This window comes from Megalops cyprinoides, chromosome 23 (assembly GCF_013368585.1).
Source record: "Megalops cyprinoides isolate fMegCyp1 chromosome 23, fMegCyp1.pri, whole genome shotgun sequence".
Taxonomy (NCBI): Eukaryota; Metazoa; Chordata; class Actinopteri; order Elopiformes; family Megalopidae; genus Megalops; species Megalops cyprinoides.
Genome location: NC_050605.1, coordinates 20,218,062 through 20,242,449, shown reverse-complemented (window position 1 = coordinate 20,242,449; position 24,388 = coordinate 20,218,062). Strand labels below are relative to the sequence as shown.

At 46.5% G+C, this 24,388-nt stretch overlaps 1 protein-coding gene across 1 annotated transcript in view; it reads left to right on the top strand.

Moving 5' to 3' along the window:
* The window catches only part of magi2b (membrane associated guanylate kinase, WW and PDZ domain containing 2b), a 162,697-nt gene that overhangs the window by 93,452 nt on the left and 44,857 nt on the right, over nt 1–24,388 (top strand). The window contains exons 3-6 of the mRNA XM_036517545.1: nt 6,234–6,353; nt 9,133–9,345; nt 11,209–11,428; nt 14,008–14,087. Of these exons, the coding sequence (XP_036373438.1) occupies nt 6,234–6,353; nt 9,133–9,345; nt 11,209–11,428; nt 14,008–14,087 (633 nt within the window). The remainder of the gene's footprint in view (nt 1–6,233; nt 6,354–9,132; nt 9,346–11,208; nt 11,429–14,007; nt 14,088–24,388) is intronic.

The following is a 24,388-nucleotide window of genomic DNA, read 5'->3' as shown; positions in this document are numbered from 1 at the left end:
AATGAACTCTCCGCTGAAAGGGGGACACACTGCACCCCCGTGCACTTCGCACGCATTATGAGAAAAGAGAGGACGAAGGCTCCCCAGCAGGAAACTTCCTGCTCGGTTATTTTCTCTCGCTCGCCACGCAAGCTCAGAGCAGCAGGAAGTCACATTCTTCCCTTCCCTTTCTGCCAGCGCTGAGAGCCCCAGAATTCTAATCCGCCCTTTCAAACAGTCGCTGAAGCCGTATCAATTAGGTGCTTTTCCTATCTCAAATCAAAAATCCTGAAAATCTGGTGAAAAGTAAATTGCGGTGTGAGTGGTTGTACTCAGAATTTGGAATAGATCGTTCTTGTATCGCCATTTATATTGGTTACGTGTTTATGTTGTCCGAATGTGATTTAAGCGTAGGGAATAGCGGCTCTTGATGAATAATGATGCCTGCCATCGTCTGATTTTGTTAGCACACAAGGCTGTGGGTAGAGTAACTAGGTCACCGTTTACAGTGCTGAACCACACTTCAGACGGCGTCACTGTAATGACAGTGTGTGTTTGTGTGTGTGTGTGTCTGTCTGTCAGGTTGTTTGTGTGTATGGCTGTGTGTGTGTCTGTGTTGGTGTGCATGGGCATGCGTATGTGTGTGTGTTTGCGCGTGCACCCTTGTGAGTGTGTGTATGTGTGTGTGTGTGTGTCTGTGTGTTGGTATGTGTGTGTGAGTGTGTGTGTGTGAACATTCAGTGAGTCTGAGATGTGGAACATGATTTCCCTCAATAACAGTGGAAGCAGTATATAGGAGTATGTCAGAACGGACATGTTTTCTTTCTGTGCCACATCACTGCGGCTGCCTCTGACGTCATGCCAGGGTAATAGCAGTGATGCTCTGTAAAGCTGGCCTTTAAGTGGAGCCCGTCAGAGGGTGAGGTGCCGACACAAGCTGAGAGGATCCGTCTGGTGCCGTCCGCCGTGTCGCACCGCCCGCACTCTGATTGACAGCTCGAGTCTCGCAGGATGATGTCTGACATGTCGCCGTAGGACAGGGGACAAACAGGAAGCAACATAACAGTAAATAAAACAGCCACATCTGCAGAACAGCCACCCTGACGTGAGAGACCAGCACTCCAGCACATGTGTTTCACACAGGTCGTAGGTATAGGTCCTGTGCACTGGCAGAGAGGCCAAGGATGTGGTGGAACATGGTAACCAAACCCGGTCAGTCATGGTTTCCGAGCACGGTCAGACATGGTAACCCAGCCTGGTCAGACATGGTAACCCAGCATGGTTAGACATGATAACCCAGCACGATCAGAAATGGTATGCCAGTTTGGTCAGAGATGGTAACCCAGTACGGTCAGACATGATAACCCAGTGTGGTCAGACATGATAACCCAATCCGGTCAGACATCGTAACCCAGTATGGTCAGCAACAGCCTGATCCTGGACACAATCTAACCACACACGGTCAAACACACTCCCCAGACACGGTCAAATGTTCTCTAAGCACGCTCCCCAGACATGGTCAAACGTTCTCTAAACACGCTCCCCAAACATGGTCAGACATGATCATAGACACAGGCATTATAGACGTGCTATGAGGTCGAATGAAGGAGCCACAGTGTGTGTTTCAACTCCACTGCAGGTCAGGACAGTGCCATGAAGTACAAGTGCACAAAATTCTTCTCCAAAACCCAGAAATGCTTTGCGAGATGAGGTGCAGAGAGGACCTTGCAGATCAGTAGACTTAACCGCTGAGCGGCATAATAAATATACACAGGTATGATGATGCAGTAACTTACATCCCAGAGAGCAAAGTAAGTTATTTGCAGATTCCCGTTGTCCTCTCTCTCAGCCCCATGCGGAGGACTGTAGAGCCGGCCGCACACCTTCCTGTGTTTCCCACAGGGCACTGCGGCACAGATACAGCGCTTCAGACAAACCAACTCCCCCAGCCGCTGTGCATTTACAAACAGGAAACAGTAACGTTAAGTCAGCAAGTTGCTATATATATATATATATGCACCCACATGGCCATGAGTTCAAGTCCCACAGAGGACTCTGCTATTTGCACAATATGTGCTTCAACCTAAACTGTCAATGCAAATGTGGAAATGGACTCTGGAGGCATGCTTACTGTGTTCTGCTCGTAGCCACTGGAGACAGCCACGGGAAGGGGAATCATTTATTCTGCGAAGGGAGTAAAAAAAATACCGATTCTGCTGATGTTAAACAGGCAGAATGTGTTCATGTGTTCACGAAGCGGGGAGTGTATCCATGATACAGGGGGTCGTGTAGCGTGTTTTCTTTTGAAATCTCCGGTGCCAGGCTCAATCACAAGTGCCGTTCCCGTTTTTGAAAGGCAAGCTGGGGCTTTTTTTTCAGACACCCCCTCCCCCTGGTGTGCAGCCATTTGTTCAGGCGTTTGTTTGGGAGGAGGTGTAAGGGGACGCGTGTTTCCGAAAAGATCCGCTGTTATTTTCTCTTCCGCCCGTGTGATTTCTGTCGGCATTCTTTCTCTCGGCAGGGTGTCCTCAGGAACGGGACGTGCGCGCAGATCCGCGGGGACACCCCGCACTGCGCCGAGCACCCCGCCATCGACCACAACAAGCGCTCGTTACTGCCTGGCCTCGTTTGCGTTCAGCCTGGCCTCGTTTGCACCCAGAGCCTCCGCACTTTTTCATCCCGCCAATTGCATTTTTTTTTTCCTTTCCGCCGTGTTTGTTTGTTTCATCTGTGACTGATGAATATGGACGCTGCAGAAGAAACACCTAAAGCATTTCCCACTGGGACGCCGGCACATGCTGCAATTTGCGCTAAAAGATGTATTTCACCCTCCGCCGCGATGCTTATTGTTAGCTTGATGAATCAAAGCAGAGCTTACTCTGCATAGGACGGGGAGCAACAGCAGCGCTTTGTAAATTAGTGTGATATTGTTTTCCTTTGTACGGCATTAGACAAGGCCCCCTTTTTGCATGCCGTCAGCATGCATTAGGTGTCATGACGGCGACGAGCTTTCTCTTCATGCCACACACTCACATCCGTGCTGTGGAGATAAAGACGGAGATAAACATGTAGTAGCATTTGCATTTCTGACGCCTCCGTTTTTTTTTTTGTTTTTTTTTGCCTTTAATTGCGTAGTGAAGCCCCCCCCTGGAGCTGCAAAGGATGAGAAACTGCTGTGGATTACCGTGAGAGTTCAAAGAGCTGGCGGGCTCGGATGCCACCCTAACCCTCCCCCGTCGGAAAACCGCGCGACGCGCGCTCGAAAGAGACACCTCTGTGGTATGTGGCTAATTATAGCTGCCCCACATCAAAGGCCCCCTTTTTCAGGGCAGCTTTCCGTGTTATCTTGTTGTGCTGTCAGGAGGGGGAATGTGGTTTGGAGACATAGGAGCCATCATGGCGTCTCGCTGCGTCAGAGACGCGGCTGTGTTTCTCTGGCCATGTTGCAGCACAATCTCATTTACCCCTAGGCTGTTACACACCCCTGTGTACCCCACTCGAACCTCCTTCCGGTTTCATTTCACATGTCTGCCTTTGTACGTGAACTGCACGGCTGCACCCATGAACAGAGAGGGGTTGGTTCATAAAACATTACATTTACATTACATTATCAGCATTTAGCAGATGCTCTAAACCAGAGCGACTTACATATGTTACAGTTTTTGCTTGTTATCCGTTTATACAGCTGGATGTTTACTGAGGTAGTTCTGGGTTAAGTAGCTTGCCCAAGGGTACAGCAGCAGTGCCTCAGCAGGGAATTGAACCAGCAACCTTTTGGTTACGAGCCCTCCTCCTTACCACTCAGCTACATTGACACCCCAGTGATACAGAATGATTTTGTGAGAAAAAGATGAATGATTTTTTTTGTGCTGATAGGCAAACTAACGTGGCTCTGTATGCTAATCTATGAGTCATGAACACAACAGAAGCTGTTTTCGAAGTGGTGATAATTAGCATAGCTTGTGCTGTAGACAGATATGAGGATGCCCTCTTGAGCCACGGCAGACCATGGGGTTGGGTTGTTCAGGGGCCACTATGATTGGATGGTGGTTGGTTGGGTGAGATGTGTGATGGTGGTGTCGGGTTGGAGTTGGTGGAGTTGAGCAGGGGATGATGGGGGCTGGGGGGGGGGGGTTATTTTTGCAGATGTTGTTGTTTATGTATTTGAGATTTTCCTTAATGTAAAATAGATAGCAGATATTAAAGAAGCTGGTGGATAGCAGGTGATTAAAAAGCATTTTAGATCTGGCATAATATAGATAAAAACTGCAAGGATCACCAGCACTGAATGACAGTGAGGCAGCTGGGCACGGATGGCTTTTTTTGGAAGGTCCACACAGTGCAAATGATTGACACAGTGTAATAGGCTAATTTAGAGACAAAACATGGTGTTTGGCAACGGAGGTCTTCCTCACGCAGAAACTATCAACGTGGGGATCTGGTTTTGTCAAGCAGTTTGCTCTTCCTATTAAAGAACTGATTAATCAACAAATGGGCCTTCAAGGCAATGTTGCCAAGCAATTTAATGGTTGTAGTGGATTCATTTTCTTTTCATTACATTATTTCACGGTTGGCCAGCCAGCAGCGGCGAGAGGTACGAGTGCAGTGCCCAAAATCAGCTCCATATGAAGTATGCGGAGCATTATGTCGCATCAGCGCCCGGGCCGAGTGGAGAGCTTCGATTTTCTGGAGGCACTGGCGGGTCTGTCACACCTGACACGTCATAACGCTGTATGTGTGTGTGTGTGTGTGTGTGTGTGTGTGTGTGTGTGTGTGTGTGTGTGTGTGTGTGTGTGTGTGTGTGTTTGGGGGGAGGGGGTTCAGGGCTTGTGGCAGCAGGCACAGGGTGCATAGCTTCACAGCTCTGACCTCATCAATGACATCATATCACAGCCCCAGCGTTGCGCACAGTTCTTGATTCTGATTGGTCAAGACCCCTCATGATGCGCATCCTGTCTGAGCCAATCAGAATACGGCGACTGTTCGGTAGAATGGCAAAATGCCCCACCGTATGACAAATGCGACACTTTTTACTATAACCACTGAGACGGCAGAGTTTTGGCAAACTTCAGGGAACTCTGTGCCAGCGAGTGAGATGGATGTGAATTCGGCGGTCATGTTGGGTCCTTCTGGCTACCTGTTTCCCAGCGCCTCCTCCTGTTCCCTGTGTGCAAGGTGTGGCCTTTTGCTAATTTGTTTACACCCTCCTGTAGAAAAGCTCTTTCACACCTCAACGCGGGATATATCCCAGCGCCATCGCAGCTAACATCAATTATAGTGTGGAGCTCAGAACATACTTATTATTTTACAGTGATGCAAGACATTTGAGATCTAATTTGTGTTAAGATAAGCAATGTTTATGTAGTAATGTTTTCAGTACAACATGGCAGGTGGTGCTGTTTAGAAACATAATGGTTGCAGAAGCTGTGTTATTAGAACTTTAGATGAATGGAAATCTAAAAATCTGTGAAATGAGACACAAATATCAACTATAACTGAACTGTATGGGAGATTAGACGTTGAACAATCTGTTCTTTTTCACACATGATCAAAATGTCAAGAATAACCTTCATCTGGGTCTGATTAAGAGTGGAACGACGTTGTCTTTGAGCACATCAAGCGCATGTTGATTCAGTGTATTGCCCCATCCGTGATGGAGTTGCATCATTAAACCCTGCTGTTGTACCATGAGGGGCTCATTTGTCCTCTCTGACTTTAGCTCTGAAACGCTCTGAATCCAAGTGACTGGCACAGTTTTCTCAACTACATTAGAGAGACATACCAGCTAGTACTGTCAGCCTGGGTTTGGTAACACCCCCTTACGGTGACCTTCAGTCTCCCTCCCTATTCTTAATTGTAGTCTCAACCATTTACAAAAAGCTGATCAAGGATTATTTGCAATTTGCATTCCCAGTGTCCTATAGCTGTGTGTTTGTTATTCACTCCAGAGCGGTAAACCGAAATCAGATTCACACTATGATCTAGTCTTTGGTTTTTTGTCTTAAGTTCGTATTTGCGGTTGAAGTCAACTCTCAGTTTCAGTGCCACCCTTTCTGAAAACGACAAGCCCTTTGTTTTGCTTTGTTTTTTTTTTTTCGAAAGTTTAATCATGTGCATGGTCTTCAAGTGCTCAAAAGTGAGATCGACTCTTTACTAGCTTTAAAACGCAAAACTCTCATCTATTTTTTTGTGTATGATTTTGATTGTCAGCAAAGGCTTAATTCCACCCCTCTCTTTCTCTCTCTCTCTCCCAGGCACAACAAGGCAACCCAAGGAAGGGGAGGTCCCTGGGGTGGATTATAACTTTGTGACTGTTGACCGGTTTATGGAACTAGAGAAGAGTGGAGCCTTGCTAGAGAGTGGAACATATGAAGGTAAGCTCAAGACGCACAGTCTAACGTTCCTGTTGGCCAGAAATAGTCACCTGCACAGCTGTGATCATATGAGGAACACAGTTTCTCTGTAGTTTCCATGGGGAAAAAAACAGCAGCCTGACGTGCTTACTGAGATAGCCCTCTCTCCACGTATACTCACCATGGAAACATCCAGCATTGTTCTGTTCTTGTCAGTCCTCACAGGTTTGTTTTTTTTTTAATTATTTTTTTGCTTTTCAAGGACAGCCCCTCTCTCCATGCTTCCTTTTGTATTTGTCGTACATTATTTATTTCTTCATTTTTTTAATGTTCAAACTCAATTATGGCCCTTGTATGACAGAGCCAAAAGCTCCTTCATAAAAATGCCACTTTCTTTTTAGTCATGAAGATGGCATAATTTTATCTTTATTTCCCTGTTGGGATGCAACCCTCCCCCTCATACACACACACACACACTCACACACACTCCCCAAGAGACCATCTTGTTGTGCCTTTGTGTATCTCAGTCTCACAACACTAGAAAGTCTTTGTGTGGAACAAACATCAACGATCTAGGCTCTGAGCTGAAGGATCAGACTTGTAAAGATAGCCTGAGGACGCAGCAAACCCTACAGCTTAGTCCTGTTCGGTTAAACTGCTCGCCGCACATCTCCGCAGTAAACAGTTGATGAATCCCTCTCCACTGTTTGACTGCTTTTCTAATGCACTCGTTCCTTGTTGACTGATACGCAGCCTTGACAGGAGAAGCTGCATTAAACTAATGTCATCTCCCTGCACGGCCCAGCGTCTCATCTGCTTGTCACCTCCTGAAGGATAAATTGCAGACGGAGCATTTAACAGTTAGTTGCAGAGGGCTTTGTTAAGACTCCTCCTGATTTGTTCAGCGTGCTGGCGGCTTCGGGAGGAGTTCGCCAAGTGGAACCCTCACTCTGGGTGGCTGCCTTACAATTTACCTGTTAATTTGGAAAAGCGGAATGAGGAAGGGAGGGAGAGAGAGAGAGAGAGAGAGAGAAGTGGAGACATTCTGTCAGGGCACAGGCACGGACTCAAATGCAGACCAGGTGAATTCAGGTTCCGAGCGGCTTTATTCAAATCCCAGGGCAAGATCATGATGGCGGTACAGGCAGGGTCAAAAAACCAGGAAGGCAGTCCAATGCAGAACAAACAAGCAGAAGGGATCAAAACAGGAACAGGCTGGGTCAGAACCAGGAAGGCAGGGAGATCAGGCAACCAAGGCAGGACGGCAGGCAAGGACAAGGTAGCAAGTCAGGCAGAAGTCGATACGGGATCAGCAACACGAGTAACAAGGCAGGAACATAACAGAGAAAACACTGAGAAGAACTCGCAGCAAGACAGAGACAAGCGGGGAATATACAGGGCTGGGCTGACAAGGAGATGGGATGCAGGTGGGCAGGCAGGCAGGTGGAGGTGATCAGGAAATCAGGTGGGCGGGGACAGGGCGGAGAGCGGGGCAGGGCAGGAACACATGGGAACTGTAAACAAAAAGCACATGGACGACACTGACAGACAGGGAGAAACACCAAAACAACAGCTAGGGGGCCTGACACATTCGAAATGAAAGCCTCTTCCCTTCCCCACCAGACAGGGTTTTTAATAGTGTCCACACAACAAAAATCCTAATGGACATTTTCCATCCCTGTCCAAGGCAAGCTGACCATAGCTCAAACAGACACCTTCAATATTATTACAGTGCCTGGTCTTCCACGTGTATCTTTGCATGCGTCCATTCTGCAAGCAGTGCCCGAGTGCCTGTTTAGATTTCCGTTGACCTCATCGCTGGAGGAGAGAATCACCGCCGCGGCATCCAGCCTGTGAACATTAATACACCTCTCCAGTGTTCACGCATTTCCTCTGTGGTGTGATGGCATGCAGTTAACTGTGAAGCAGGCCCTGGCTAAGCCAGCACTGTGCTCTCTCTAAAGGGCGGGTGTCTGTGTGTGTGTGTGTGTGTGTGTGTGTGTGTGTGTGTGTGCTCGGCGCTGGTTCCTGGGAGGGTTGGGTTCTGAAGGAATGCTTTCCACCAAACAGATTAGAAGGATTAAGACTGAGAGGTGTGAAAGTGTCTGTGAGGCACTGGAGTGAGCGCCTCAGAGTTAGCTGAGATGCGCTTTGCATGCTGGGACTTGGCACTCTGGTTCAGAGAGACCTGGCACATAGACCACACCCTACACTTGGCCTGGGAGAATACTCTCACTAAATCACTCTGTTCGCTCTAATGGCACTATTGGCTTGGGTTTTTTTTTATTAAAAGCATCACTTTCGAAGATATATTCTTTAGTTGGGCTTTGATAGAACTCAGTTTAACAGTGCTTTGGTGTCAAAAGTGGCTAGAATCTGGGTATATGTGTGTGTGTGTAAGGATGTGGGGGACTGTCGAGATTATACACGTCATAATTATACATGTGTATTTTAGTTATTGGTTATTGGTGTTTACTTATTCAGTTAAAGTCACACGGCATGTGTTCAAAAGTATCTTTCTCACATCCAATATTTAGTTGTAAAATAAATTTCAGTTCACATTCAAGTAAACATTTGTCTTCATAATCCCTAAGTTTTCCTGACTTTGTGTGCTTTGGTATTAACTATGAGGTGACAGAAAAAATAACCAGGCAAACATACAAAAAGTATCTGTAAAAACCAATAGTGAAAAGTGTCGAAATCTTTATAATGCACAGTCAGCTGTGCTCTCTCTCCCCTGGTACATTGTGGATCTGACTCCCTGCTTCCATGTGCCCCCCCCCCACCGCCCCGTGTGTAGATAACTATTACGGCACGCCCAAGCCTCCCGCAGAACCCACCCCCTTGCTGAGTGTGACGGAGCAGCTCCTGCCCGGAGCCCGACCCAGCGCGGAGGGGAAGAGGAAACGCAACAAGTCTGTCAGCAACATGGAGCGGGCTGGCATCGAGCCCCCCGAGGAGGAGGAGGAGGAGAGGCCCGTCGTCAACGGCAACGGAGTCGCCATCACCCCAGGTCAGGGCGCCATGACAACGGCGTGCCGCGGCTGGTAACTGCCCGGTTGGCGAGCTTGCTTCACCAGAACGAGGGTATCGTGAGATAACGGTAATGTAAGGCTGGAGTAATGGAGTAATAATTTCATCAAAGGGCAATGGTTTACTGAGGACTCTCTCATACGCAGCAGCAGCAGGGAGCACCTAGGCAGGAACAACCGTGGGTCAAAATGGCCAAACAGCAACAACCATTCAAGGAACAGCTCTGCAATATAGCCCCAGCCTGCTAATCTGCTGCTCTAGTCTACAGGCATCAGACCAATGAGTAGACATGAAAGGGTTTACAAATCGCCTTTCATCCAAGGATCTTAAATCGCTGTGCAGTTGAAGGTACTTACCCTAAACCTTCCTGGATCTGTTTGTGCCTTCTGTTTTTACTACTCCATAGTTAATTGATTCTGATCTAGTCAACTGGTATTTATTTGAAGAATAGGCCTGGCTTATGTATGATCCTCTTTTTAAGCGCCGACCCAGTAAATGTGAAAGTACATTATTAATACCAAGCAGTTATGCCACCAGTGTATGTTTGTCCCTACATGGAGTGATATGCAAGTCATTCCGTTGCAGTCTAATGTCACCTTCAAGAATGGTTTCTCCTAATGTAAGTGGTTGTCTATATTGTCATCTATTGCTTGCATGGAGATCAGAGTGCAGCAAATGGATTGATCTTAGGCACAGGAAGTGCTGCAGAGAAGTTCACCATCCCTCGAGATCGCACGTGTTTTCCTACATCAGGGATGGTTGATTTTTCTGGTGCTGAGATGAGAAGAGCAAATGATGATCTTATTAAATTAAACATGTGACTCTATTGAATATTTATCAAAGTAATTGAGTTTTCAATCTCAGTTTCCAGAGGCTGTAGACATTCTTATAAATTAAAAGCTTGAACCGAGGAAGTTTGACAGAACCAGAGAGCTTTACTCAGTGTTAAACATGCCGAAGGATTAAGCTAGTGAAAATGTTTATATAGGGCGTTTGTTTTTGAGGGGTACAAAATGAGACTAGAGAATTAATATGAGAATTAGTCCATGTACAGTATGTGAAGATGTTCGGACTCTTCAAATAACTTCCTATCTTTTCGTACAAGGCTGCACTCTTGAAAGTGGGTCTTCACAGCAGTCTGTTTTTAATAATTACTGAATAATATATAAAGCAGAAGGAATCATTTGAGCAGATAAAGTATTTCTGTTTCATAGGTTTACATTCCCCCTACTGCTCTCTGTATCTGTCCAACTGTAGTCGCAGTGCCATATCTAGCTTTCCAGCCTCTCTCTCCTTCACTGTCTCTGAAATTCAAATTCAAATTCAAATTCAAACAAGGTGTATTGGCATGACCACACAAATGTACAGGATCGGGGATCCTTGTCTCTCTTTTGCTTTCCCTCTCCACCTCTAGCTCCACTCTCTCTGTATCTCTCTACCCATACCTGCTTCTCACACCCACTCTCTGTCCCTCTCTCCCTCACTCTCTCCTCTCTCTTTCATTGACTCTTTCTCTCTCATTCTGGCTCAAACCCCCCCCTCCCCCCCTCCCATCTTTCTCATGCACCATCTCTCTCCCTCTCTGTTTCTCTCTCTCTCTCTCTCTCTCTCTCTCTCTCTCTCTCCCTCTCTGTTTCTCTCTCTCTCTCTCTCTCTCTCTCTCTCTCTCTCTCTCTCTCTCTCTCTCTCTCTCTCTCTCTCTGTCCTTCTCTCTCCCCCTCTCAATTCAATTCAGTTCCTCTCTCTCTCCGTCTCCCTCGCCATCTGTCTGTCTCTGGAAGGAATCATGAGACGGGGGAGGGAAGGTCAGCTCTGACTCACTGCCCACTCTGCCCTCCCCCAGAATCAAGCGAGCAGGAGGACAAAAGCACCGATGCCTCGGGGGACATCGCCCCCCAGCCCTGCCCGGCAGAGTCCGCCACCTTCACCCCCACGGAGACATCCAAGGAGGAAGGGGAGCCCCCAAAATCTCCCCCCAAACTGGACGAGAACGACGAGCTGGGATCACTGCCAGATAACTGGGAGATGGCCTACACGGAGAAGGGAGAGGTGTACTTCATTGAGTAAGTGTGACTTTCACTGGACCTTTCAACAGGACTAAGTGTACGTCACTGAGGATTTTTAGTGTGTATTACTGTACTGTGGAAGAGAAGTGCTCCATCCTTTACGTCAGACTGTTTCTTCCTTTATTCAGAGAGATAAAGGTTTAATTAGGGCTTTATTGCGACTGTGTGGCTGCTCGTTACTTACGTCAGAGAGGGATAGGGAGACTGTGGTTAGTATGTGAAGTTGTGTTTATTGTACTATAATGAGGGTCATTAAGTATATTAGTATATCTGCTGTTTTGTATTCTGGGAGAGAGAGATTTTCTCCAGGTAGCCAGGGCATATCCTTTTGAATCAACTGCGATATTGAGTACAGGCAGAAGATATCTGGTTCAATCAGGAAATGTAACACATGTTTATTGATTAAACTTATTATACACTCAGTCCAACTACAGCATCCTTTACCCTTAACTTTGAGGAACACATTTAAGCAAGTGCTACAACTCCGAACAGCTTTGTTCATTGATGTCAGTGGCCACTGAACTCATGATGTTGTGTATTTTCAAAACACTTGTTTATTTTTTGATGGGAAGTTAAGGCCACAGTAAAGTGCACTGCGGTTCAAATGAACCTGGAATTTGCTGGAATCAGGTCATACAGTACAGACTGCCCATGTAGTATCCCACCTGTGAGAATAAACAAACCTTCAACTTCGCCTGATGGCACCTAAGATCTTGGAGTAGCCTCTGCCAGATACCCCCATTGGATGGGCCTTTAAGTTGGGGGAGGGGTAAGGGAGGGGAACTTGTGCGATGTGGAGCGGACCGTGCTAAACGTCATTGATTCGCAAAGAAACAAACGCTGCCCTCACCTTCCCTGATGGAGTGACTGTGTCTCTGCTGGCAGGAGGGAGGAGGTGTGGATATGTCCTCCTCAGGTGAGGGGAGAGATGGCCTCCTCCGATTGTGGCGGTACTGTATGTTATCAGATACATACTGTGAGAGTGTGTTATTTCCAGTGCCACAAAGCAGAGATATGTCTTTATTCATTCATTTTTGATGCTTTTGAGATATGTAACTCTGGAATGAGACATGGGATTGATGCCTTTGAGTGTTGTGTTTTGCTTTTTTTCTGTGTGAGGCAATATGTACACTCCCGCTTAGAACATGTTCCGCTCTTTAATTCTGTATCGAGACAGCTCAGTTTAAACGTGGACACGATTCCTTCTGCACCAGATTAAATTCCGCACTGAGGCGAAGAACATAATTAACCAACTTTGCATCCGCTGACAAACACACGGAGTGAGTTGTATACGGAAGACTTTATTCAGCGGTTCCCCCCCCCCCCTCAAAGGACCGGTCTGTTTACTCGAGGATTTGGCCGCTATCCTGACGGACTCCCCGTTAAGTTGGAACATCCTGCAGGACGGGCGAGAGTGTCGCCATTGCGGGGCGGGCGGGGCAGGCGGGGCGGGCGGGGCGGGATTCGGCGCCGGGTTTTGATCCTCGGGAGGAAGCCGGCGCGCCTCTGCGGAGGTCCCCTGTGGATTGCACGCCGTGTCTGCAGTCGCGGGAGCGTCGACACCAAAGGGTGCAAAACGCAGCACAGATTTAGATGTAGCTGTCAAAGAGCTGGGTGAGGGTTTGTTTTGATGCTTCTTATTCACCGAGGGTAAGTCTTAATTCCCCCATTGCAGTCTGCTCTCTGTCGGCGCCTGTGCAAGCACCGACGCCGCCGTGTTGCTGAGAGGATCCTCTCCCTCGTTCATTACCCATATTTGTAGCGTTGTTTAAGCTTTGTTCCTCTGTTTTTGTGAAGGCCGTGCAGCGTAGCGGCTGGGGGAAGCTGGGCTGGTAACCAAGAAGGTGATAAAACCCAAATCTTGACTCAGAAACTCCTGTTCAACCCTTGAAGAAGGACATTGAACCCAAACGTATTCCATAAATATCCTGCTGTATAAACCGATGATACATAAGCAATTCTATATAACTTTTAAAAAATTGTTATGAAAAGCCATATCATCCACCCAGGCTGAGAGCATTTTCTAAGCAAATAAATAATGTAATTTTTTTTTTTTTTGGTTTGCTTTGATCAGTCTCCAGATACAAGCAGTTTGTTTAGCAGGGATCCTGTGAGAGAAAAAGAGAGAGAGAGAGAGGGAGGGAGAGAACAGAAGCACTGGCTGCCATGGTGTTTCTCAGAGAATGCTTGGAAATTTATTTATTTATTTTTTTGCCTGCCGGTGCCCCCACCCCCGTTCTGCCATCATCTTGAAGGGAGGGCATTGTGTCCTCAGATCAGCTCAACAGACGCATTGAAGGTTTCCTGCACCCCCCCCACCCCGATCTGATCCCAGGCCAGTTTGTGTCTGCGGATGTGCCGAATCCGCTCCCCCCCATCACTCACACACCTCCCTCCCGCTAATTAGCAGCAGTAAGCAAATAAAACCTATCGATTGCACTTCTGTTAACCTGTGTTTTTTATTAGTTTAGGGCCAGGGCTAAAGGGAGTGTTTCTGTTCGAACTCACTGCACTCTACACTCTTCTCTCACTCTCTCCCTCTCTCTCTGTCTCTCTGTCTCTTTCTCCCTCTCTAGTCACAACACCAAGACGACGTCGTGGCTGGACCCGCGTCTGGCGAAAAAGGCGAAGCCTCCGGAAGAATGCAAAGAGGACGGTGAGTGTATTGCCTGTCTGCAGAAGCTCTCCGAGTCTCTGGGTCTCTTCCCCCGCCCAGCAATGTGTCTTTGGGGGCCTCCTGAGAAGCCAGGGTCTTCCACTCGTTAGACTGGGTGTCTGGAGCAGAGATGCAGGGCTGATTTAAAAACGGCCGAGCAGCCGGAGTGGAGAGCAGCTGTGTAGAGCCTGTTCGGTTTAAACTGAAGAACTATGGCTGCTCCTCTCTCTGGGTACCTGTGTGGTGTAGACTGAAGGATAATAACTGCTGTTCTCTCTGCCTGCTTGGTGTAGACTGAAGGACTGTGGTTTCTCCTCTCTGTGTACCTGTGTAGTATGAAGCTTGAATTTTGAGGTTGTCTGTATCTTTATCAGCCTGTATGTATATGTGCATGTGTGTGTTTGTGTGTGTGTGTTTGTGTGTGTGTGTGTGTGTGTGTGTGTGTGTGTGTGTGTGTGTGTGTGTGTGTGTGCGTGCGTGTATGGAGCTGTATGTGAGTTTATGTGTGCATGCATCTGCGTATGGGTGCGTGTGTGTGTGTGCATGTGTGTGTGTGTGTGTCTGTGTATGTGAGAGTGAGTGTGCGTGTGTATGTGAGACTGAGTGTGTGTGTACATCCATTTAAGTGAAGCCTTCATTTTAACCCCTGAGCCCAGGTGCTTAGCCTTGGCTGCATTTTTTTATGTGCTTTCGCCAAGAGAATAGAAACAATATCTTTTCTTTTTGTTCAGATGAGTGTTTTTTGTGAAGTGCTTTCTTGTGCGAGGCGGATTTTAATAACGTCTCCCTGCTTGCACGCGCTGGTGTTGCAGAAGCCTGTCTCTGGCTGAAGTAATGGGCAATGTAATAAACGCCGGTCTCAGAGTAAACGGCCGATTAATTGAGGAAGCGCATGAGAAATGAGCCTTCATTTGGGCTGAGTGTCACTCTCAGTCAGACAAAAGCAATAACGTTTGAGAGATAAACGTCTTAACGACGCCCAGACTGTTTCTCAAGCCGCTGTCATGCCCCTGTGCTTATAACCCATCACACAGCTCCTTTGTCCTTTGCTTCTCCGTACATATTGCACACAATAATGCGTCTACCCAGATTCAGCTCACAAGTGGTGTGCAGGTAGGGGGTCGTGATTGGGTAGGATGCAGAAAGGGAAACACAAGGAAGATAGGATTCATCAGTCTTCTCTTAAAGAGATCAGCATGGAAACAGCTTACCCACCTTCCTGTGGGTTGTAGATTGTTTGTAAACTGTGTGTAAACTGTTGCCTGGTCTTTACAACCATACCATAATCAACAGATCACGTCTGACAGGATTCACATTTCTGCATTTAAAAAGAGTAGCACTGGGAGTACTCTAAACTCGCGGTGTGAAATAAAAGTGAATGAGGGAGAGTGTTGCAATAGTAATAATTATGCTAATAATGACCCAGTGAAACGGATAATGATAGAGATTAAGGCGGCGAGAGGAGGGGACCAGGTGACCCTGGCAGCTGTAGGTTGGACAGAGCAGTAGTACTGCAGATCTCTAATCAGGCTACTGTTTTATGACCCGCCCCCAGGGAGAGGGGCGTGGCCAGGTGACGGCATTGGCCCCTAAGTGTGCTGCAGCCCCACCCACTTTTGACTGAGAGAGGATGACATCAAAGCTCATATTCTGTACTTTCTGGAGGGGGTGTCATTACAGGAGTGATAACGGCCAGTAGGATTACAAGGCTTGGTGAGGCAGCCACCATGATCTCTCTCTCTCTCTCCCTCTCTCATTCTCTCTCTCTCTCACACACACACACACACACACACAGGTGCACAAACACACGTGTGCACAGACACTCTGGGCAAATAAACACAACCTGTCAGGAGAGAAATATTGGGCTTGAGAAAAATAACTTGGAATTTCAAGGCCCAGGTGAGACCCTGCTGTTGAATTTCGCCTGTACAAAAAAAAGGGACACATTTAATAATGTGAAATAATGTGTCCTGCCTCACTGTATCATCAGCTTGTCTTTACTCTATTACAGTACTGTCAGGGCTGTGTGCTTCCTGTCCAGTGAGAACACACCTGCTTTGGAGCACAGAAACACATTTTGTGCACATATGCTCTCCTCATGGGGCTTACCAGGTTATGGAGTTCAGCCTACCTCTGACAAAGCCATCAGTATCAAACAATACATAGAAACTGGTGAATGTGTTTCAATATATTGCACAGTGCAGGAGACAACAGCTTGTTTTTCTGTCATTGCTGTGAACCAGCTCATCTGTGTTGTTGTTTGACTGCCACCTAAAAAGAGATTTGAGCACTTTCATGTTTCCCAAACTCTGCAAACAGGCTGATGTAAAGAATGTAGATACGGATGAAAATACCCGGCACAGTGTTTCCACTGCAAGGCCATTCCGGCTCTGATTAAAGGAGTGTTTCCACTGTACTGCCATTCTGGCTCTGATTAAAGGAGTGTTTCCACTGCAAGGCCATTCCGGCTCTGATTAAAGGAGTGTTTCCACTGCACGGCCATTCCGGCTCTAAATAAAGGAGTGTTTCCACTGCACGGCCATTCTGGCTCTGAATAAAGGAGTGTTTCCACTGCACGGCCATTGTGGCTCTAATTAAAGGAGTGTTTCTACTGCATCACCATACTGGTTTAGATTAAAAGAGTGTTTTCACTGCACAGCCATGTTAGCTCTGAGTGAAGGAGTGTTTCTACTGTGTGGCCATATCATCTCTGATTAAATGGGTGCTTTCCGTTTTGCATGACTACATCAGAGGGCCCCCAAAGGCACGTCGCCTGGCTCTGCTCTGAAACGTGCCCCTGCTGGCACAGTCAAGAGGCCCCGGAAACTGGCAAACATGAATTGTGTGTAAAAGACTCTTTCAGCCGCAAAGTACAAAAACCTCAACGACAATGCAAAGGATGTTGGGGATTAGCCTCTAGCTTGTAGCTAACCATCAATCAGGGGCTTGTTTCCGCAGAGGGATGCTTTAATGTGCTTTGTAAAAGTGAAGTGCACACAAAGGAAAAGGCTAACTAAGCACTTACCTAGCTCAGCGTACACACTGGTATCCCCTTGTTTGCCGTAAACGGACATAAATTACATGATTGCCTGCCTGTTGGGAGTGCATCCAGTGCTAAAGCTCAGGCCTCAGATGGGCTTTCCACATTTTAAAAGCTGGGTCCCCCCTCTCTCTCCAGCCATTTTCACATTTTGCAATTTATGTGTAGCCAGCTGAAAGAATCAGTTGAAAGGCACGTTTGAATTGGAGGATGTAGGATTCTCTGCAGTGATTTGGTTATTTGAGTTACCATAATGTTCTTAAAACAATGGGCTGTCGGGATCCTAATGAAGGTTTCTGTCATGACAAAATGTATTATGAAAATGTTTTCAAAGTAGCTCTGTATTTACATGATGAAAACTAGCCAAAAATATAAACGTCTGCCTAAGCTATTCCCCTGCACAATAAAAAGTAACCAACTGTGAAATAGTTCAATCTGGCAGCACTGAACATTTTAGTTACATGTGTATGATCAGCTATACCATTATCCCTCCAGCTGTATGTTTGTGTGAATTTGTGTGCATATGTGTTTTCATGTTCATGTGTGAGTGCATGTGTGGTTTTGTGTCTATGTGTGAGTGCATGTGTGTTTTTGTGTCTATGTGTGAGTGCATGTGTGGTTTTGCGTCTGTGTGAGTGCATGTGTGGTTTTGTGTCTATGTGTGAGTGCATGTGTGGTTTTGTGTCTGTGTGAGTGCATGTGTGGTTTTGTGTCTATGTGTGAGTGCATGTGTGGTTTTGCGTCTGTGTGAGTGCATGTGTGGTTTTGCGTCTGTGTGAGTGCATGTGGGTTTTTGTGTCTATGTGTGAGTGCATGTGTGGTTTTGTGTCTATGTGTGAGTGCATGTGTGGTTTTGTGTCTGTGTGAGTGCATGTGTGGTTTTGCGTCTGTGTGAGTGCATGTGTGGTTTTGCGTCTGTGTGAGTGCATGGGTACATGTGCGCGCTTCAGTTGACTCACACCCTTCAGAGATGCATAAATGTAGATTTGGCCAGCTCTCATTGTCAGGCAAACATTCAAGGTTTTCTGTGTTCCCCTTGCCTTCAGTTCTTTTTTTGATGCTCAGCGTAGACAGAATGCTGTTTTCAAGTACTTGTTATTTGAATGTGGTTAAGAAGGCTCCTCTGTGAAATATGACTCTACCCTTGTGTAATCTACCCTTGAGGCCCAGCAGAGGAACAGTCTTTAAATGAGGAGAGTGAAACTGCACTCAACCCTGCTTTTGCTGTCTGTTTTCATGCTTATGTAACCTGCTTGTATTTTCACATTGTTTATCTTTATTCAGCTGGCACAAAGCATATCTAATATAAAAGAAATTCTATGCGTGCATGTTTTCAGAAAAGTAAAGTATAACGCTATCGGATGTTTATTGATCTTCTTCATGGTCTGTTTGATTGAAGTTTTTTATCATCATTTGTGACTGGTCATGTATAAAATAATCTCATCGAATATGCCCAGCCAGCTGTCTTCCTGCCAAGATGTACTGCACCTCTTATGGGGTAGTGAAATTCACCCAGGTAATTCATGGAGTGTCTCGAATGACCAATTAATGAAACTGAAACCAAAAACATTTAATACAGAGTCCAATATCCGTTATACAAAATCCATATACTGTTTTTCTGAAAGCACACATGCGCTGGGTTGTCAGTACAGCTTGTTACCTTGCTCGATGGCACTTCAGTTGAGCTCCACCTAGACTTTGAACTCACAGCATTCTGGTTAAGTGTCTTAACCATCACTCCATACCTCAGCCCAATGGTTTGAACTAACAGTAGCAACAGATTGTCTCTCAAGGGAAACAACCTTTTCGAGAACACATTCCCCAGAAAACAGTTTTCCTACACTATCATTTTTAAATGCTTGGCAGACTTCCTTATCTAGAGCGACTTAGCTTACATATCTTCCATTTATACAGTGGGAAACTTGCTAATGCAGTTTGGATAAATGACCTTCCTCAAGGGTACAACAGCAGGGCTTCACCTGGGAATTTTGTTACCGTACAGGTTTCGCTTATTAGCACGGTGCTATTGGTTTCGGGTGGCAGTCTCGTCTCGGACAGCGCAGAATCCGGGCCGTTTCAGGTCTGCTGTCGCTCCTTTGTCTTTGAAACTGGGCTTTGAAGCGGCCTCTGTCCGCGGGACAAAGTTATCATCTGCTCTCCCTGGTAATGTGGGCCAGAGCTCCCGTTACTGTAACCTCTCAGGAAATATTAAGGTCTGGATTTCGCACCGACATTAGAACATTGCATCTGCACAGCGCGTATCTGCCAAGAACCGTCGGCGCCGCGGGCTAGAGAATGCACTGAGCACCGGCACCTTTCTTGCTCCTATTGGGCCGGCCGGCCTTTTGCTTCTACTCAAAACCACGCTCGCGGTGTGAGTGGACTTTGTAGAGTCTGTTCTCCTGGCGGGTGGCTGAAAGTCGTGATTAAGCTCAAGCAAAGGAAGAGGGAAGTTGTGGGACGGGTCTGACTCTTTTTGTTAGAGAAGGCCTCGCCGTCTCCGACCTTGAGGCTGGAGAGTGTGGCGAAGAGGAGCTGCCTGTGGGGTGATTGAGGGGTGCATCCCTGACAGGGCGGGAGATAACGCGGGGGGGGAAGCGGAGCGGGGCTGGGCGTGCGTGTGTAATGACGTCCGCTCTGACAGGACAGCGGACAGAGCGCTGACAGCTACGCTAATGGAGGCTGATGCAGGAGTCCAGCTCCTCTCACAGTGGCAGGGCTTTCAAAGAGGTATTTTTTACTCTGAGACAGTGGACAGGAAATTCAGGATGCGAGTCACATCACTGATTGTTTGAGATGCAGTTAAACAGTGAAAACTCTTTTCCTTTAAAAGTCAGTCCTTTTCCTTTTAGAAACTTCTAGAGAATACCTAACGTTCATTTGTTTTGCTTTAGAATGCCGCTAGGTCTTACTTTTGACATTCTCTTTTTTTCTGGCTGCCAATAACATGGGATAAAGACAGCCCCCTTCAGGTAGATGACAGTTCCATTATTAATTAGCATCCCTTAGCAACTTATATATAGATACATAAGGAAGCACTTCATGCTAAGTGACTTTCTCAGGTTCTTAAAGGTACCACAGCAGTGTACCCAGTGTACTTGTTCACATGCAAACACACACACACACACATACATGCAGGGACAGGTCTCCTGTCTTGAAGTGCAACATTTCTGGGCGCTTGACACTTAATAGCTGTAACTGTGGCAAGGTCCATACATATACATGTAGAGTATGTGTGTGCATATGTGTACATATGGAACAAGAATTTATGTTGCAAGGCAGTGAGTTTGTTTTTTGAGTCAAGGTCCATAGTCATAATATGTATCAGAGGAGAATGGTTCATGCAATTAGCAGCGGAAATATAGAGACCTGAAAGAGCCCTCAGTTCAGACAGAGAGGCTTCCTCCTGAGGTTGCCATGGAAACTGTCTCCCTTTGCAAGAGAACAGGGTTAGTGATTTAAGGTGGCTCCACATAAATGGCAGAGATTTAAGGTGGTCCGCACTTTGCTTCATCTCCCTCTGCTGAGTTGACAAGGATCTGAAGCATCACTTGAACGTTGCATTTGCGTTCCCCACGTTGCAATTAGCGTGTGTTGCCTCTTACATATTTGCATCCAGAATCTAGGGAGGGACTGAGAGGAGTTAGTCTGCCGTGTGCTGACGGTCGGGGAGCTTCTACCCACAGCTCCCGGGTGCGTGATGTAGGAGGTAAATTGATTTCTCCAGCTCCGTCTGAGATGCCGGCCCATCAGTGAGGCAAATAGATCCAGTCGAGCATCACACCTGCGCCCCGGCAGCTCCAAGGCTCATATGAGACATGCAGCGCACCCCTGTGTGAGTGACCCCTCTCCTGTCCCGTGGAGGTCCCGGCACAGTTGCATATCTCGTTACACGGAGATGCAGAATTCAGAATCCAATTCAGCCTAACCGCAGGCCACCTTTCCCTGAACCTGCTGTAACACGTTTTAAGCCCGTCTTGTGGGGTTTTTTTGACTGGCAATCTTCCGCAGCAGGCTGAAAACTCCCCTTTTTAGGCGGTGTCTTGGTTTCCTGAATGATGACTTGGGCTCTCTCCTAGCTCTTTAAATCGTTTTATCACTGGTATAAAGGTCAGGTTTTCAGAGGCCAGTGTAGCACTGTAAATGTATAAATACTCTTTGAATATGTGCCTCACCTTTTCCTATCCTACTGTTGATGTTTAGCGCCCCATATGGACTGAATTCTCTCTGATTTGTAAGTTGCTCAGGACATAAGTATCTGTAAAGTGAATTAATATAATTGCAATGTTTGATTTGACTTAACATCAGTGGTGGCTGAAAAGATGATCTGCATAGGAACACAAAGTACACTTTCAAGTCAAACAGTCAAAGACAAACAGAAGAAGTAAAACTCTTGTCAAACATGGTAAGATTGAAGCTGCTCTCATTTGCTCAGGCTGACTGGAGTTTAACTTTCGCCAGCCTCCATAAGAACATTACCGTGAGTAAATCCCCCTGCCGGCTCGAGGGTGTGACTCCCGCTGTGTTCTACCGGCAAATTTAGAAAAGACCGTTGAAATATTAATGGGATTTTGAACAGGAAACTTATTTCAAGACTCACTGTGAGTCTTTTTCTGTGTTTTTTTTCTATTTCAATTTATACTGAAATGGAGGTGTGTGTGTGTGTGTGTGTGTGTGTGTGTGTGTGTGTGTGTGTATGATTATTACATGGCTGGACCTTGTTGTGAAGCACCCTGATGGGCTCATTTTGAGTGTTAAAACTGCTTTGCGAGGGGTAGCTGTGTATGCACTGTTATTATAAGAAGGAGCCTCCAGACTGATTTCCCCAGTCACTCACTGAGCCCCAGAGACTCACCACTAACGTGCTGCTGACTGACAGGCATTTGAAGTGTCACATTAAAGAGCAGAGGAGAACTAAGCCACACAGGGACCTCGGGAGAGAAGGGCTCAAACACACAGCAGGGCACTGAGGGGACTACTACTGTGCTGTGTGTGTGTGTGTGTGTGTGTGTGTGTGTGTGTGTGTGTGTGTGAATGCATCTGTGGGTGTACTTGCGCGCATGTGTGTAAACTGGGTCTATATGCTAGTTTGACATCCAATATCGATACTTAATGGTGTGACATCTCCTACGTCAAAATGCGTACAGTATTGCGCAACACACTGACAATACCCTGACACACTCTGCTAATACTTTGTAGCACTCTGACAGATCTCTCTGTAACAGTGATAAGACAGTGCAGCACATTGACGATGCTTAGCAGTGCTCTTAGAATTCTCCGTAAAACTAAATACTGACAACATTCTGTCACATGCACATCCATAGGAATAGGCAGACAAGAAGGCCTTTAAATGGAATAAATTATGTATGTTCATGTTACTCTCCTCATCTGAAAGAAAGATGGAATTTCTAAGCACGTGATTCTGCCAAAAGTGGAAATGTGAACAGAATTGGTTTTCAAAAGACAGAGAGCTGAGCAGAAAGGCATGGCAGTGCTTTGATTGTGTTTTCACATGTGTCTCAGAAGATGTGGGACATGAAACAGAATCTTTGATATTTAATGACTCAGGTGAGTGAGAGACAGTGAATCTCGCCCAGAAAAGGTGATTCCCCAGTGCTGTCTGACACAACACTCCACTGAAGATCCTCTTTGTGTAATGTCTGCAGGTGCGAGTGTGTGTGTGCGTGCATGTGCATATTTGTGTGTATGTGTCTATGTGTGCGTATGTGTGTGTGTGTGTGTGTGTACGTGTTTGTGTATGTGTGAGAGTGTGGGAAGGATTGAGTGATAGTGATACAGAGAGACAGTCAGATGAAGTCAGATGAAGTCTTTTGGGTCTTTGTCTCCTGCTGTCTTTTTAATTAGAGCGTGGTCAAAACAGAAACCGGCTGAATGTTGAATGCGCTGGTTAGCCTGGTTCATATAGACGCGATTGGCTTGTGAGTTCCTGTAAATGTCTCTGAGGATATGGGGAGCATTAGAAGAGGCTATTTACAGCTCAGAGATGAGAGGAAGAGAGCCTTGCAGGATTATAGCCATTCTGATTGATACTGATTCTGATTGCGGGTCTTATGTAATGTGAGGCTCAATCAAAGCTCAGTTGCAGTGTGGAAAATGGGAGAAAACGCTCAGAGTGACTTGGGTAACAAACGCCTTTATCTCAAGAGGAGAGACATGCAGTTAATCTTGCTTTCTCTTTCTTTGAATTACATGGTGGGGGGGAGGGGAGTGTTAAAAATGGAACATGAAAATCTAATTGTTGAAAATGAAACATGAGATGAGTTTTTTTACATAAAAATTCTCTGTGATCATAAAGAATAAATAAAAGTCAAGGCACGGTATATAGGATTCATGATGCCTCTGGTGACCACACTTGAATATGTAGTGCAGAAAAATGCAGTGGTTGCCGTTCTCTGCCTGGGTGACCCGCACACTCTGATCCCCAGTCCCCGCCCCCACTCATTCAGAGCGAATGAAAAATCACCTGTGCTAAAAAGCCAGGCCCCTCCCCCTGCAATTGATGCCACCTCTGTTACATCACAGCTGCCTTTGTGATGTGGAGTGCAGTGGAGCAGTGAGGACATGGGCAGGGTCAGGGAAGAGGGGAAGAATAACTACGTTTAAAAAAAGTCTCAACCCACTTACACATCCAGCCAGGAGTACGGTAGGCACCGGCACTCCACCACATGCTGGAGGCCGAGGGGAGGGAGGGAGACTCCCCCACGCTGCACCGCGAGAACTTTATGCATGCAGAGACCAAAATAAACAGGCGTGAAATTTCTTTGCATTTTGTTGAATCTCTTCTTGAACAAGCTTACATGGGGCCACATGGGGTTTGGAGCCCACTCTTTGTCAGTACGCACAGTCTCTGATGGGAAGCACAGAGGTCATTTGTTGGCTCCCAGTGCATTATAGGAGTTGTATTTTTAGGCTGTCTCTGTTGAAGGGCCTGGTAAATTTCCAGTACCTGAGTACACTGCAGTAAGAGCAGTTAGCACACAGCCTGATCTTCAGTCACATGGAGCTGTGATCTGTTAGCAGCTCCGATACTCTGTGCATCTAATGTGTGATGTTCCCTTATTTGAATATTTTGCTCTAATTGAAGTCATTTCTGTGTGCTTTACATGCCTCATGGATAGGACGTCTAATTTGAGACACGCTGTAAAATTGTAACGTTCCAATTGATTTGGCCCGAGCTACATGTGCTTCAGAGGAGAAATGCTACATTTATTCGCCTCAGTGTCACAGATGAATATTTACA